Below are 17,558 nucleotides of genomic sequence, written 5' to 3'. Positions count from 1 at the left end.
CCAATCTCCCTCATGAACATAGATGGAAGATGCAAAAATTCTCAACAAAATATTGGCAAACAGAATACAAGAATATATCAGAAGATCATTCACCCTGACCAAGTAGGCTTCATCCCAGAGATACAAGGATGGTTCAACACATGCACATTGATAAATGTAATACATTATATAAATAACTGAAGGACAAAAATAACATGATCATCTCATTAGATGCAGAGAAAGCATTTGACAAAATCCAACATCCCTTCATGATAAAAGACCTATAGAGTCTGGGAATAGAAGGAACATATCTCAACATAAAAAAGGCTATTTATGACAAGCCTACAGCCAACATATTACTAAATGGGGAAAAACTGGAAGCTTTTCCACTAAAATCAGGAGCAAGACAAGGGTAGCCACTGTCCCCACTTTTATTTAATATAGTACTGTAAGTCTTAGCCATATCAATAAGGCTAGAGACGCACATAAAAGAGATACAAATTGGAAAGGAAGAGATCAAGTTATCATTATTTGCAGATGACATGATTCTATACATAAAGGACCCTAAAGACTCCACCAGCAAACTGTCAGAGCTGATAAACACCTATAGCCATATAGCAAGATACAAGTAAATACACAGAAATCAGTAGCCTTCCTATATACAACAACAAACACACAGAGGATGAAATCAGAGAATCACTCCCATTCACAACTGCATCAAAAATGAATAAATAAATAAATAAAATACCTTGGAATGAACCTAACCAAGTAAGTGAAGGATCTATACAATTAAAAGTTTAAAACATTCAAGTGAGAAATTGCAGAAACACTAGGAAATGGAAAGACATACCTTGTTCTTGGATCAGAAGAATCAATATTTTGAAAATGGCAATCTTACCAAAAACAATCTACATGTTTAATGCAATCCCCATCAAAATTCCAATGGCATTCTTCATGGAAGTAGAAAGAACAATCCAAAAATTTATTTGGACACACCAAAAAAGTCTCAAATATCTAAACAATACTGAGCAACAAAAAATAAGGTTGGTGGTATCATCGTACCTGATTTTAACCTATACTACAGAGCCATAGTAATAAAAACAGCATGGTACTGGCACAAAAGCAGACATGTTGATCAATGGAACAGAATAGAGGACCCAGATATAAGTCCAGGTAGCTATAGCCACCTGATATTCAATAAAAATGCCAAAAATACTCATTGGAAAAAGACAGCCTCTTCATCAAATGGTGCTGGGAAAACTGGATATGTATCTGTAGAAACATGAAAATAGATTCTTCTCTCTCTCCGTGCACAAGGAGTGTAATGTCTGCTGCTGTCTGGCTAAATGTATATACTATACTCATCAAACTGCCCATTAAGCACTTCTCTTAATCTTCATACACTTATATTATTGCTACTCTCACTTTTGGTAAAGAAACTTCTCTTTTCAGATGGCAGTGACCTTATGATGACTCAGAAGCTATCATGGTGCTGGGATGAAGTGACCAAGGAGTGCTTAGCACTGCAGTATCTCTATCACACCTTCCAAGGCTCATAGTCCATTGCAGAAGAGGTGGAAGAAAGAATGTAAGAGCCAAAAGAAGGGAAGGACTCCTTACAACGTGCTCCTCCAGACACAAAATGGTCTGGATATTCATGTCATCACAGTGCCTGACACTACCTACATAAGACCATCATAATAGGAGGAAAAGATCATGACATCAAAATAAAAGAGAGAGAGACTGATTGAGATGGGGAGGGGATGTGATGCAGAGAGGAGTTTCAAAGGTGAAAGTGGGGAGAGGAAGGGCATTACCGTGGGATATTGTTTTCAATCATGGAAGTTGTTAATAAAAAAAATTAAAATAGGACAAAGTCATACCAAAAATGTACAGGCAAATCTCTCTGATGAACAATGATTATCAATAAAACAATAGTAAGCTGAATTCAAGAACACATCAAAAATATCATTCAACCATGCTCTAAGTGACTTTTATAGGACTGGCTCAATATATCCAAATAAATAAAATGTGATGCATCACATAAATTTGTGATGCATCATATAACTTGAGGGCAGAAATCACTTGATCCTCTCTATATGGGGAAAAGTGGTATTTACAAAATTCAACATTCCTTCTAAAAAGCTCTGAAAAGATTAGGAACAAAAGGTACATATCGCTGGCTGGAGAGATGGCTTAGTGGTTAAGACGCTTGCCTGCAAAGCCAAAGGATCCCAGTTTGATTCTCTAGGACCCAAGTAAGCCAGATAAACAAGGGGCACATGCATCTGGAGTTCATTTACAGTGGCTGAAGACCCTGGCATGACCATTCTCTCTCTTCCTCTCTCTCTCTACCTCTTTCATTCTTAAATAAATAAATAAAATATATTAAAAAATTGAAAAAAAATGCTGGATGTAGTGCTGTGTGATTTTAATCCCAGCATTTGGGAGGCAGAGATAAGAGGAATGTCATGAGTTCAAGGCTACCCTGAGACAACATAATGAATTTCAGGTGAGCCTGGGCTAGAACAAGACTCTACCTCAAAACAAAAACAAAACAAAGGAAAAGAAAAAGAAAAAAGGAAGGTACATGTCTCAACTTAATCATGCCAAATATGACAAATTTGTATGTGATATTGAGGAACAGCTGACAACATTTCCTCTAAAATTTGGAGCAGTATAAGGATAGCCACTCATTCAATATAATATTTGAATCCTTAGGGCAATAAGATGAGAAAAATATAAAAGAAATAAAGATTGGAAAGGAACAACTCAAGCTGTTTATTGGAAGATATTATGATTATATATTTACAGGAACCATGAATTCCACCAGAACAATTCTGATCTGATTAACACTTGAGTCAAATTGTAGAATACAAAATAAACATACACAAATCAGTAGCTTTTATTTATACAAACAATGAACTTGAAGAGAAAAATTAGGGAAAAAACATTATACTTAAAATACCTACAGAAAAATAAGTCTAACCAAGGAAATGGAAGGACTCTACAAGGGAAATTATTAAAGAAGCTGAAGAAAACAACAGGCAATGGAAAGATCTTCCGTACTTCTGAAGTAGCAGAATTAATATTGTGAAAATGGCACACTATCAGAAGTAATATATAGATTCAATGCAATTCCCATGAAATTTCAAATGACATTCTTCACAGAATGAGAATAAATAATCCTAAAATTTATATGGAAATGCAGAACACCACAGATAACCAAAACAATTCTAAGCAAACAGGACACAGTTGGGGGTTTCACAATATCTAAATTCCAACATTTTTATATGGTTTTAGTGAAAAAGACAGCATGGTACTGGCACATATGTATACCAATGAACAATATACGGAATCCAGAGATAAACCCTCACAACTATAGATACTAAGCTAAGTCAAATGTGTCAAGAACATGTACTGTATCAAAGACAACCTATTCAATAAATGGTACTGACAAAACTAGTTGTACACCTGCAGATGAATGTACTAAGATCCATATCTCTCACCCTGTGCAAAAATCAAACTAGGTCAAAGATATTGATTCTTAAATAATAATGAAGCTGTTAAAAGAAAACATTTCAGGATATAGGAGTTGGCAATCCTAACAGCAGTGGAATTAAGATGTAAGAATTGAAAAACAGGATTATACAAAATTTACAAGTTTCTGCATAGCAAATAAAATTCTCAATAGAGGGCTGGAGAGAAGGCTTAGTGGTTAAGCACTTGCCTGTGCAGCCTAAGGACACTGGTTCGAGGCTCGATTCCCCAGGACCCACGTTAGCCAGATGCACAAGGGGGCATACACGTCTGGAGTTCGTTAGCAGTGGCTGGAAGCCCTGGCACACCCATTCTCTCTCTCTGTGTGTGTGTGTGTGTGTGTCTTTCTCTCTCTGTCACACTCAAATAAATAAATAAAAATGAACAAAAAAATTATCAATAGAGTGAACGGACAATCTACAAAGCGGGAGAAAAAATTTGCTGACTGTATCTGACAAAGGACTAATATCTGGAATTTATGAAAGCAAAAATTCATTACCAAAAAACCTACCTATCAACAAATGGATCAGTGAAATGAACAGATAGTTTTCAAAAGAAGAAATACAAATGAAAAATATTTTTAAAAATGTGTCATGTCTTCAGCAATGAGAGAAATGAAAATTAAAGCGACTTTGTGATTCCATCTTACCCCAGTCAGAATGGTTAGCACCAAGAACACAAATGACAGTGAATGCTGGTGAAGAATATGGTAAAGCAGAACCCTTATTTCCTGTTCTAGGGAGGGTAAACTATTGTAGCCACTGTGGAAGTTTGTGTGGAGACATCTAAAACAATGAAAAATAGGCCTGATATTAAGAATTGGTCCTAGTGGGCTGGAGAGATGGTTTAGAAGTTAAGGCACTTGCCTATGAAGCCTAAGTACCCATGTTATATCTCCCACCAGATCCCACGTAATCCAGACACACAAAGGTGAGGCAAGCATAAGGTCACACATGTCCACCATGTGGCGCAAGGACCTGGAGTTCTATAACAGTGGCCAAGGCCCTGGCATGCCAACTCTCTCTCTCTCTCTTAAAAAATGGAAAAAGGAACAAAAAAAGGAATGACCTGGGCATATAACTAAAGACTCTTATCCTTCTATAGAGGTACTTGCATACTCATTTTTATTGCTATTCTATTCACAATTCCAAGGAAAACAATCAGCTTAGATATCCATCAATAGATGAATGGATAATGAAAACATGGTACACACACACACACACACACACACACACACACACATATATATGTGTGTGTGTATATATCTATCTCCTGGGATGTAAATATTTAAGTAGGAGTAAATTTGGGTAGAGTATCTGGCAAACCAGAAAAGTGCCCACAAAAAGGGACAAAGAAGTTTCACTGGAGGTTATGAAAAGGTGGTTATGAAGAGAAACAGAATAAATGAAATGAAAGATGAAAGGGGAATTAAGAAGGATAGAAGGGTATGGTACAGAAGGAAGACAGAAAAATAGGAGAGGACTGGGGGAAATTGAATTTGAACTGAACAAATCCATTACTTGTTCTCATTTCCTCAAAATGTTATTTACACAGCAATTACATTGACTTGAGTATTATCAGCTAAAACATATTTCAAAATTAAAATAAGCAAAAAAGGAATACATAAAAAGCTAAGATTTGACAACATAGACTTATGATAACAGATAAGTTATGTGGAATAGAGCATAGTTTACTATGACACTTTGGTATACTATGAGGAAACAAAAGACTGTTTGAGGTCATATGCTGGCTTCAAAAACTGGCTTATTAGTTTGGCCTTGAAACCAGTCATAACTGGGAATGAAATACACTCTTCATAAGTACATGATGACACATACATTCAAGCTAAATTATTCTTGAAGTAATAAATGTGAATAGACTACAGAAATATTCCAGAAGACTATTATGTTACTCTAGAACATGGATATAAATACTTCGTGGCATTGATGAATGAAAATGAAAGGAGATATAACAAGAGGATTTGGTTGTACATTTGAGAGTCAAAAAGAGAAGAATCAAAGATGATTCATATGTATATGTATGGAAGAGGATATAGTTTGAGGTAAAACTGTACGGCTTTGTTTAAAACATGATGCATTTATGGTAAAATAAAAGCAAATGTAAATGTCTGGACAGGGAACATGGCTCAGTGATTACAGGTGCATGTTTAAAGATGTCTTCTATAGGAAGAAAAAGACATGGACAAATATAGTTATATGAGTCATGTGTAAAGGAAATGAAATTTGCAAGTATGGTAACATGTGCCTTCCAGCTAAGGAAAAATAATACACATATTTAGGATATTTTGAAGGAGCTATAACACAGATAAAATAAAAAGTCTAACCACTTAAAAGGCAGAAAATGTTCACATATATAAGAAAGCAGTGAACAGTATATGATTTTTATGAATATTAACAGATAATATACATAATACAAAATACATATTAAAGAGAGAACACTAAATGCATACAAACATGGGTAACAGTCCTTATTTCAATATTTTCAATATGTCAACAAGTAATTTTTTTTCTGAGAGAGAGAGAAGAGAAAAGAGAGATGGGAGTACCAGGGCATCTTTCCACTGTAAACAAACTCTAGACAAATGCACCATTTTGTGCACCTGGCTTCATATGGTATTAGGGAATTGAACCTAGGCAGTTAGGCTTTGCTAGCAAATACCATTACCCAATGTGCCATCTATCCAGATCTTAAAATTATTATTTTTTTAAAAAAAGAAACTCTGGCTCCAAATAAGAACACAGATGTCTTAGATGAGTGCCCCACTGCAGGTGAGCACATAGAGCCCTGCAAGTGACATACATGTGCATAAAGCATGCACACACACACACACACACACACACTGTGTTAAACACACATACACACATGTAGAAAAAGTAAATAAGTTTTAACTACACACATTGTCTTGGTCTAAGATACATATTAATTCTATATTTTAATATGAGATAAGTATATTAAAAAGGTAGGGAAGATAATCATGATATTAACTACTAATAGGTAACAGTTCAAAGGAAGGTTTATTATAGAAAATCTCCAGGTGACTGTGTTAACACAGTCTGGGCTGTAACATACGAGTCTTGGACAGTAAAGAGAGAATTTTGTTGTTGTTTTTCAAGGAAGGGTCTCACCTAGCTCAGCTGACCTGAAATTGTCTCAATAATATCAAAGTGGCCTTGAACTCATGGCAATCCTCCTACCTTTGCCTAACCTGAATCTGCCCAAGATGCCTTACATACCCAGCAAGCACCTCATGGACTAGACAATAAGATGGATGGGAGGGCGGGGAAGGAATCGAAGGGTGGAAAACAGTAATCTGGACCCAAATGGCAATGGTACCATAAAATTCTACTTCCTAAAAGACAGACCAAATGGCTGAACCTTCACTAGACCCTTACAGGAAACACCTGAACCACAAGACACTGGAGAGGGTAGGATCAAGACTGACCTAAATCTCCTACATCTTCCCTCCCTCCCTCTCCTCCTCTCCCCTCTATCTCTCTCCTCTCTAACTCTTGTATATTAGGTATGTTTTTTCCTCAATTTCTTAGTGGGCACTGACCTGTAACCCCCACTTCCAGCTTGGGCCCACCATCCACAATGAGCTTTTGATCAGAGAAACCTACAAGGTTTCCCAAAACAATGACAGACTTCTGTCAGAGTACTTGATGACCCACCAAAGGCCAGTGGTAAGACCCTATTGCTGAAGACTCCATACACAGCTGACGCATAAAATGGAATGACATGGCTGGAAACCAGGAGAGAGTCAGTCCCCAGACAGTCAGCATGTCTAGTGCCAGAAGGTGCTACATAGGCGACTGGGGGAAATGACCAAGATCTGTCCAAGCAACACATTGTTTAACCTAATTAGCAACAAATAACTGGATGTGATGCCCACACAAGTGCAATAGTGGTACACAGCCATGGTGAGGAACCAATTGCTCTTGATTTGCCTAACTGATCCACTCAGTGGTACTAGACCCATAGCTGGAGCTGGGAAACAAGTCAGAACCATACCCAAACACAAGCCCACTCTACAATATCAAGCTACCATCAATCACGGGGTATAAGGGGGCCTACACATATCATACTGTCTATCAAAAAAGTAAGTGTTATCTCAATTTTCCGGGTGCTAACTTACTCTCCGTTGGAGAATCTGCTTCTCTTTTCCACATAGATGCAGATCCTAAGAAGAGAGCTGCCCCAACATATCTCAAAAGGGGCCCAACTGAAACTAAGGACAACTGGCAAAATAAGCAAGGGTGATGTTTTCCTGTGAACCGGATACCAGCACAAAGGGGAAGGAAACCAACGCAGAGAAAAATCAACTCCTACCAAATCAGAGAGCCAGAGCCTCAGAGGCCCCCAACACCTCAGCACTGAAGCAGACCACAAATAAACCCAACATGGCTCAGGGAAATTTTGCGGAAGAGGGGGCGGAAAGAATGTCAGAGTCACATGTTGGGTCATGATTTGCAGAGAATTTATCATACCAATAACTGGGGGCTACCTCCACAATGCTTGACCCATTTTCATTAACAAGGAGGGTCTAATGGGAGGGGGTAGATCACAGATGAGCCTAAATAATGGTACCAAACTGCCTGTATTTACTGAAAATAAAACTAATAAATTAAATTAAAATATAAAAAAGGTAATTTATCTTAAATACATTTAAATGCTATTGTTTGAGGTTATAGAATAAAGATTAAATATAAATTACTGATGTCAATACCATTATTGTTTCAGTTAGTCAATTCAAAAATAATATAGCAAATTTTCAGGAAGTATGATTGCAATTTTCATCTATAATATCAGATATTTCCATGTACTGCAATGGGAAGTTATTGCCACATATACAAATAAATGTTCCTTTTCTTGGTTAGCAATAACTATGAATCTTAATTAAAGCAAATTTCTTTGTTATATCAAACTTAGTTTGAATAATTGTTTTCCACTATAAAGATGCAAAATGTAAATTTTCTAAAATATGTACAAAATATTTGGAAAGAAAGGGCTCTGTAGTTACAAGTTTGAGGTTTTATGCCTACTACCTACTAACCATACCTTTATGAAATCATTTACCTATACTGTCACTGTTTCTTTCTATATAAAAATGGAGGAATAACTCCTATTAAACTAAACTTATGTACATTCTTAATGTATCATATTTTCAAAATTTCCTTTGCAAACAATTGTAATAAAATATTTTATGTGTCTTAAATTTAATTTTGTATGAAAAATGAATATGTACTAGTATAGCTCTGCTCTCTAAATTGAAATATTTCTCCTAGATGGAGGAAGGTGACCTCTTTTTAATCCAAATTTGTTTACACAACCCTGGGTACACTGCTATATAAAACAGGCATGCAAATCAAAGGTATACTGATAATAAATTATGAAGAAATTTATTTAAAATTATTTGGTATAATTTTTTTCATTTATCAAAGAAAACAAATTGACAGTGATGATATGGAAATACTTGCTTATTTTCACATAAAAAATTAAATCTTATATGAATATTTGACATTACAGGACACAGAGACCAATATTTTTCAGAGTCTATAGATACTTTGATTTTATAATTGTCAATGCTGGTAACATTTCTTGTTTTTCTTCTAATTCTCTGTTTAGAGAGAGAGAGAGAGAGACAGAAAGAGAGAGAGAAAATTGGTGTGCAAGGGCCTCAGTAACTGTAATTGAACACCAGATGCGTGTGCTATCTAGTAGGCATGTGCAATCTTGTGCTTGCCTCACTTTTGTGCAGCTGGCTTACATGGGCTCTAGAGAGTCAAACAGGGATTCTTAGGCTTTGCAGGCAAGTATCTTAACTGCTTAGTCAACTCTCCAGCCCTGGTGACATTTCTTTTTATTAATATGTAATATGAAACACCAGAAGGATATTTGCTTAGGACCATTTTAGAAACTGTTGGAAATTCTTTTTTCTTGCTTCTAAGCCAAAATTTATTTAATGACTGTTATTATTATTTTTTAAATCAAACTTAGGTCAGCAACTCAAACAATGTTTTTTAAAATTCAACATTCTAACACAAGGTGTGCTGATTTGACACATGTTGTAAAACAAGTGAGAACAGTCTGTTGTAGTCCAACCACAATGTGTCTACATGAGCAGAAAACTTGTTATTTCCACTCAGTATTGCAAATAATAACACAGTTGGCTTGAATCAAACCAAGGTGTTTCAGGCAGGGTTCTTTGGAAGTACATGGGAGACTGCAGCTACTTTGCAAGGTATGCCTGTTGTATGTTCAGAACCAAGGCTACAGTGAAACCACAGAGTGCTGTAAGCATGAGCACTTGCTAAAAGAGCCTTAGATACATTAGGATTTAGTTTCAAGTTAGTTTTTGCCCACTGCTGTACCTAATATTGTTGCCAAATTATTTACATTCAATCATGTGATCCCATATGCAGTTGTGACATACAGTGTAAAAAACTGGGATCTTTCTTAATCAATTCATCAGATTTATTTTTAATCTCATAGTCATGTCTAACAAAGGTATGAACTAAAACCACATGTAAGTTAAAGTATATAGCATAACTCAATATGATTTAATATTAAAAGTTATATTTACCTTTATTGTCTGTCTGCTCATCTGAAATCGTTGGTCAGATATTTGCTGCTGATGGAGGAGCTTCTCATTGATTTCTTTGTATGCTTTAGCAGATAATTCTGCTGCTTTTCTGGCATTCTGAAGTACACTGTTTTGTCGTTGCAAGGATGTAATCCGTTCTCGCAATAAAATAGAAGTGCTACTTGATTTTTGGATAGGTATATTCTTGCACTTTTCTTTGTACACTAAGGAAAAATAATGTTGTCCACAGTAGTTTAAAAATCAGATTTATTTATAAAGACATTATTAATTTCATATTGTACTCTTACCTCTAGTAGGAACTATGGAATGTGAACTTTTTTGCATATTCGGATTCTTATTTGGAAAAGTTTTCCTTTTAGTATTCTTATAATGATGAATATCCTAAATTTAAAAGTCAGAACAACTGAGTTATTATTCAGTAATGCAAATTAATTCGCATTATAAGTAATGTTACTTAAAATCTATTAATTTATATAGGGTTCAAATATCTAAACAAAACTGTAGAGTTGATAAAACAAGTATATAACTGAAGTAAATTTCCATTTATATCTCATTGAACAAATTTAAAGTTGAACTAGTAGGCAGAAAATAGAGACATGAAATCAACTCAAAAGAATTAGAATTAGTTGGGCGTGGTGGCGCACGCCTTTAATCCCAGCACTCGGGAGGCAGAGGGAGGAGGATCACCATGAGTTCAAGGCCACCCTGAGCCTCCATAGTGAGTTCCAGGTCAGCTTGGGCTAAAGTGAGACCCTATCTCAAAAAACTAAAAAAAAAAAAAAAAAAAAAAAAGAATTAGAATTAATATAAGGTTAAAAACTAGAAGTAAATATAGTAACAACAACACAAATAAAATATTAATATCTAAAGTGTGATTTCTTTGCCTAAACACTTTCACTGACTGAATGAGATAGGAGGCAGCTAACAGTACATATAGTTACAATGAAACTAATGATAATCAAATAGCTTTCTGTGAAGCTGGAAGTATTCCTCGACATTTCAACACACTGAGATTATATAAAATGAAGCCATTGTACTGACTTTGTCCTAAAGTGTTTCACCAATTTAAAAGCGTTTCCATGGAAAGCATGATTGCTCACACTTTTTATTTATTTATTTATATTTTTGGTTTTGTGAGTCAGGGTCTCACTCTAGCCCAGGCTGACCTGGAATTGACTATGTAGTCTCAGAGAGGCCTCAAATTCACAACGATCCTCCTACCTCTGCCTCCCAAGTACTGGGATTAAAGACATGGGCCACCATGCCCAGCAACACTTTTAATTCCATCACTCAAGAGGCTGAGGTAGAAGGATTATCACAAACTAGTCACTAGTCTGGATTACACAGAGAGCTCCAGGCCAATTTGGACTAAATTTTCAATTCTCCAGAGACTACTAACTGAAAGACTAGCTGCCTTACTAACTAACTAATAAAATGTTCCCACAAATCAAACTTTTAAATAGTAATACATTATAAACAGATATAATTGAAATAAAATATGTAGTTTTGTTTGTTTGGTAATTTGTGGCTAAAAAACAAGAATATACTCAAACCATAAATTTGTTTTTGTTTTTTATGAAACAGAGTCTCAGGTAGTCCACACAGACCAGCAACTCACTATGTAGGTGAGGATGACTTGAACATCTACCTTCCAAGTGCTAGAATTATCAGTGTGCCCCACCTGCCTGGCTATTTCTTATTATAGAAAGAATGTTCTCAATGATTCACATTCAGGGACAAATTATAGTAAAAGTAGATGGAAAATTTAATTTGGCTCAGAGTTACAAGTTTTATGTTAGTAAATACAAAAATCGTATGTTAAATATAAAGCATGGCTCTAAAATCATAAAGTTGATTTATAAAAACTATAAATTTATGGGCTGGAGAGATGGCTTAGCAGTTAAACGTTTGCCTGTGAAGCCTAAGGACCCAAGTTCAAGGCCCGTTTCCCCAGGACCCACATTAGCCAGATGCACAAGGGGGCACACGCACCTGGAGTTCATTTGCAGTGGCTGGAGGCCTTGGTGTACCCATTCTCGCTCTCTCTCTATCTGCCTCTTTCTCTGTTTGTCACTCTCAAATAAATAAATAAAAATAAACAAAAAATTTTTTAAAAGACTATAAATTTATAACTGAAATAGGGTTAAACTGTTTCAGAGATTATAAAATTTTAGTAAAGTTTCATTGTGAGGCACTTTGAATGTATGTCCCTCATAGACTCAGGTATTTTTTTGTTTGTTCCTTTTGTTTTGGTTTTGGTTTTACAAGGTAGGGTCTTGATATAGAGAAGCTGGCTTGTAATTAACTATGTACTCCTAGGCTTGCCTTAACCTGACAAGAGATCTACTTACCTTAGCCTCCCAATTGCTGGGGGAAAAGGCAAGTGCTACTATGCCTGGAAACACAGGCATTTTATTAAAGCTTGTAACTTGGGTCTCCAGCCACTTATGGAAGGATGTAAACCTCTCCCCTCTCTAAGCATGGGATAATTCAGACAAAAGATTTTAAAAGGTATATCAGTCCAGCACAATCTGAGTTCAGGGCCTCTGTAAGGTTTTGACATTGGCCAGAAGAGGTCTGCTCTTGCCCTCTCTCTGAAGTAGATTTTGTTTGATTATTCTCATTGACTAATTAATTCCTATAACATAGCTGGTGCATTGGCCGGGAAACTGAGTCAAGAGGGTCTTGCATGCAAACTCTTGGCCCTTTGAGCCACTGACATGGGCAGCTGAGCTGCTGTGGGGGATAGAATCTCTGAGATATTTGGAAAGTTGTGCTCCTTGATGTTTTCCAGGCAGATTGGCACTCTGCCCTCCCAAGGCACCTGAGTTCCCAACCAGAGTTAGAAGAAAAGATGGACAGCACCACCAGACACATGGCTGATGTAGGTCCTGGGGTAACCAGAAAGCAGACTGGGATAGAGCCTCATTAGCTCCAGGGTCATTCCGGGTAGACCCCATGTGTATACAGGGTCAAAATGGTGGCTGACAGGACTGCTTCATGTGTATTCAAAGCTTATCAGACTGATCCACGTGTATTTGGAGCTGACAGGACTGCTCTGTGTGTATTCAGAGTTACTCCATATCTGTTTGGAGCTGACTGGTGGCTCCACATGTATTCAAAGCTGAAAGTTAAAGCTTTACAGAGGCCCAACAGGAGACCATTAAGAGGAGTGCACATACTGACAGCCAGAGAATTCCTGTAAGAGGGGAGGGAACTATAATTTAACCACTGTGTAAATGTGTGAGTGAATGGATGACTCAGTCCACTTGCATTCTGAGTTCAAATTTGTAGTCCTATGATTGAGCATCCTTAAGATCCCCACTAAGGCCACAGGATTGGAATGGGCTTGTTCTGCAGTACCAAGGAAAGTGGCATAAGGTCTCATTGCAGGATTGGAATAGAATCCAATCACAAGTCACAAGGTGAACCTGCTTCGACTAAGCACTGCCAAAGTTCCTCCGGGCCATGGCCAGACAAGCATCTGGATGACTTCCTTTTGAGGTGACAACCCATCCCTTGTCTGGCATGCATCACTGAAACCAGAAGGAAAACACAGGAAGGGGGAGGCACTGTGATGCCTCTTTTTGTGTGTGTGTGTATGTGAATGTATATGAGCATCCTCAACCCATGAGCATATGAGTAAGGGGGGAGGCACTGTGATGACTCGTAGTGGTGTGTGTGTATGTGTGTGTGTGTGTGTCTGTGAGTGTCTGAGGCTGTTAACAAATTTTTCCCATTTCTTCCCCTTGAGTAGAGCCTGGAAAAGAACTGAGATCTCAGGCTGAGGCTTGGCAGACCTAGGAGCCCATGAATGGCACAAAGGGCAAGCCCTGTGCTTGAGTCTCTTGGGAAGGGAACAGGGAGACTGGCTTTGACAGAGCTTGGGCCAATGCTACTGTGTTCCTGGGCCCCTGGTCCTTGCTATTTCTCCAGTGCTGGAAGTTAATATAAAAAGTTGGGTGCTAGGGTGTGTCCCAAGCTATTACAGGTCTCCTTGAGGACCAAAAGGGAACTTCTTATAGAAATTGTGAAAAAAAAATTCTGTAGCTGTTTCAGTAGCTTTTGTCTCCCTTGGCCTGTAAAAATGGACAATGGGGGAGCTGAGAAAAGGAGACAGATTGTAATGGAGGTCTCATTGCAGGGTTTATGCTATCTCATTGTGCTCCTCAGTGGTTAGGGTTCATCAGAAGTTAAAACACTAAAACTGTGAGGGGAGGGTCACTGAGATTTCTGGGTTGCTAAAGAAGTTCCAGATGAGGGAGGGATTGAGACAAAATTAAACTTCTGGCTGTTTCGTTTTCTTGGAAATGGATAATGGGAAGATAAATTCTTCTCCTTTTGTTCACTAATTGCCTGTTGAGAGGGGATTAAAGCTGTTCTCCAGGTGGCCTGATAACTCCAAGGCCAAATCTGGCTATCCTGAGCTTATAAATTTTTTGGTCCAAAAGAATTTTTCTATGGAGGTCAGTGGTTCATAAATCCTTCAGTTATGTTGAAGTCCTATGATAAAGTGGTAAAGAGTATTCTAAGACATTGTTCCCCCACAGAGACTGGCTGATGCATTCATGACCCCACTGAGTAAATAACGGGAGAAAGACCAGGGTAAATAAGAAGAGATGGATCTTCAGAAGACTTGAGAGGAAAATAAAATGCTATTGAACATCAGACACACTAGGGTTGATTAGAAAAAGGAAAATTGTTACAAAATTTACAACTGGGAAAAATGTGTTTAAGAAATTCTTTTTTCCTTTTAGCATAGTTTCCTTTTGTCCTGATGGAACATGAAACTGTTTTAATTATACAAATACATGGACAAAAGGTCATCTTGGATCTGCCAAGTAAGGTACCTTTCTCTGTTATTTGCTATTGAATTATTTAAAAGGGACCAAAAGATCCTAACTGGTTTTATATCTTAAAAATTAAAAAAAACTATTGAGAATTATAACCCAGAGCAAAAGATGTCTCAGTTGGTCACAGAGATGCCAGGTTACATACAGAAAGACAGCAAATTGACTATTCTATGGGGCAAATATAGCCCAAGATTATTAGGCTCTGGAAAGACAGCAATAAATTCTTAACTGCTGAAGATGAAGTTCTAATAATACAAGTGTAGCTTTTAAAAATTTCAGTTTTGGTTCCTTTTTGTATGTTGGTCAGGCACAGAAACCACTCTTTGGAAAAAGGATGCTTATCACAGTCACCAAAAACATAATTCCCTGGATTATATTAAGTCTATTATCCCCCACAGCCTGGCTATCACCTTATACAACCTTTCTGTATGTGGCATGACATTTATAATGACACAAATATTATATCCAATGATCAAAAAAATTGTCAAAAATGACAATTACAGGTGAGAGAAACAAGTTTTATCTATAAAAGAGATGTTAACTTAGATAAATAAAGTTAATTACAATTAAGAGACTGGTAGTTTGATTTAGGTATCCCCCATACACTTAGGTATTCTGAATGATAGGTTCCTAGCTGATGGATATTTGGGAATTAATGCCTCCTGGAGGAAGTGTATTGTTGGGGGTGGGCTTATGGGTGTTATAGCCAGTTTCCCCATGCCAGTGTTTGGCACACTCTCCTGTTGCTATTGTCCACCTTATGTTGGTCAAGGAGTGATGTCCACCCTCTGCTCATGCAATTGTTTTCCCCTGCCATCATAGAGCTTCCCCTCAAGCCTGTAAGCCAAATAAACCTCTTTTTCCCAGAAGCTGTTCTTGGTTGGTTGATTTCTACCAGCAATGTGAAACGGACTGCAACAGTAAAGTGGCACCAGAAGTGGGATTGCTGCTAGACACCTGACTGTGTGGCTTCAGCCTTTTGAAGCTGATTTTCAAGAGGAATGTGGGAGGATTTGAAACCTTGGCCTAAGAGATGCCTTGCAGTGCTGTAAGTACAGTTTGATGGACTATTCTGGTCTGAGCTGCAAGACCTGAATGCAGTAAGAACTATAGACTGTGAGGTTTGGCTTATGAGGGTGAGAAAGAGCTTTGCTTGGACTGCTAGCAGCTTGTGTGAGAAGCTTGCAATTATGCCCATGTCCTGAGAAGTTGTGCAGGCTTGCTTTGTGTAGAAATGTACTGGTGTAGGGATATGGCACAAAAAGAAAAATCTTTGGGTGAACTATTGCCCATTCAGCTGCAACTGAGAGATTACAATCTTTGAGACTGGGCTAGCTTACTTGCACAGGGGCAACAGAAAGAATGTATACTCTTTTGAAGGGACCTGACTGCTCAAGGAGTGTTCTGTTCTTTAAAGTCTGCTTTATTCCCCCTTGGATTAACAAATTAGCACCCTACCTGGTATTGTGGAGTATAAGAAATGCAGGAGAGGGTCATTGAGTTTGCAACACAGTCTTGTGTTTTGGAAATGGCTATGAGCAGTGTGAAGCAGGTTTGCTGGATGCCTGCATGGAGACCCCATGGAGCCGTGAGGATGGACCATGGCTTGCATTGGAGACCCAGTGGAGATAGCAGGAACATGAAATGGCTGCCAAGGGAAGCTGCCGGCCGTGATGAAGTTTTCCAGGACTGTGAGTAGCCTAGCTGGAGGGGCAGAATTGGATTGCCAGAGACTTGTTGCTGGTTGGATTTATTGGACTTGGAGACTTGTCACTCACTAGAGTTGTTAGACTTAGAATTTGAGTTTAATGTTTGCCCTTGTTGTTTTAAATCTTGTATTAGTTGAATGTTTCTTTGCTATGCCCAATGCCATCTTTAGCAATGTGAATATTTATTCTGTGCCATTATAGGGTTTTTGAGGTTGTTTTTGGTATTATGGCTCAGTTAAAAGATCTTGGACTATGGGGATGTTTGAACATCATTGGGATTGGTAAAAAACTATGGGGACTTTTAAATGTGGACAATGAAGACACAAGGTATGCGACACTGGCCAAACAGTTAGCAGTACTTTTAGAAAAGCAACAAAGCTCTAACAATTGTATGAATGCCGTCCTTGCTGAATTAGACCTAATAGGAAAAAAAAAAAAAAAGAAAGAAAAGAGAGAAAGAAAGAAGAAGAGGTCCTCAATAATCAGCTAGCTAAGCTCAATGAAGACATAAAAAATGTAAGGAAGAATTCCAAGAAGCATTAAGAAAACCAGAAAATGAAGTGTAAAGGGAACTCAACAGAGTGATGGGTAATATACAGAAAATGGCAATAAAAAATACAAACCAAATTGAACAAGTCCAAACCTCTCTAGAATCTCTCAAGACCAGAGTCATTCATGTGGACAGAACCTCAGAACTGGAAAGCAAGACGGAAGAAACAGTTCATGAGTCCAAAAGTTTGAATAAATTCAAAAATTTTTGTAAATAGAACATTAAGGAACTGTGGGCTACCCAAACATGTCCCAACATTCAGATCATGTCTATATGAGAAGGGATATACATTCAGATCAAAG

At 37.5% G+C, this 17,558-nt stretch overlaps 1 protein-coding gene across 4 annotated transcripts in view; it reads right to left on the bottom strand.

Annotated features, from left to right (window-relative positions):
• Positions 1-17,558, bottom strand: part of Cntln (centlein) — a 292,751-nt gene that overhangs the window by 67,181 nt on the left and 208,012 nt on the right. For all 4 annotated transcript variants that reach the window (XM_045135495.1, XM_004658429.2, XM_045135491.1 and 1 more), the window contains 2 exons: positions 10,432-10,525; positions 10,124-10,347 (listed from right to left, as the gene is read on the bottom strand). In XM_045135495.1, coding sequence (XP_044991430.1) covers positions 10,124-10,347; positions 10,432-10,525 — 318 coding nt within the window. The remainder of the gene's footprint in view (positions 1-10,123; positions 10,348-10,431; positions 10,526-17,558) is intronic.

This window comes from Jaculus jaculus, chromosome 1 (assembly GCF_020740685.1).
Source record: "Jaculus jaculus isolate mJacJac1 chromosome 1, mJacJac1.mat.Y.cur, whole genome shotgun sequence".
In the NCBI taxonomy this organism is placed as follows: Eukaryota; Metazoa; Chordata; class Mammalia; order Rodentia; family Dipodidae; genus Jaculus; species Jaculus jaculus.
This window is presented reverse-complemented; position numbering and strand designations above follow the sequence as displayed.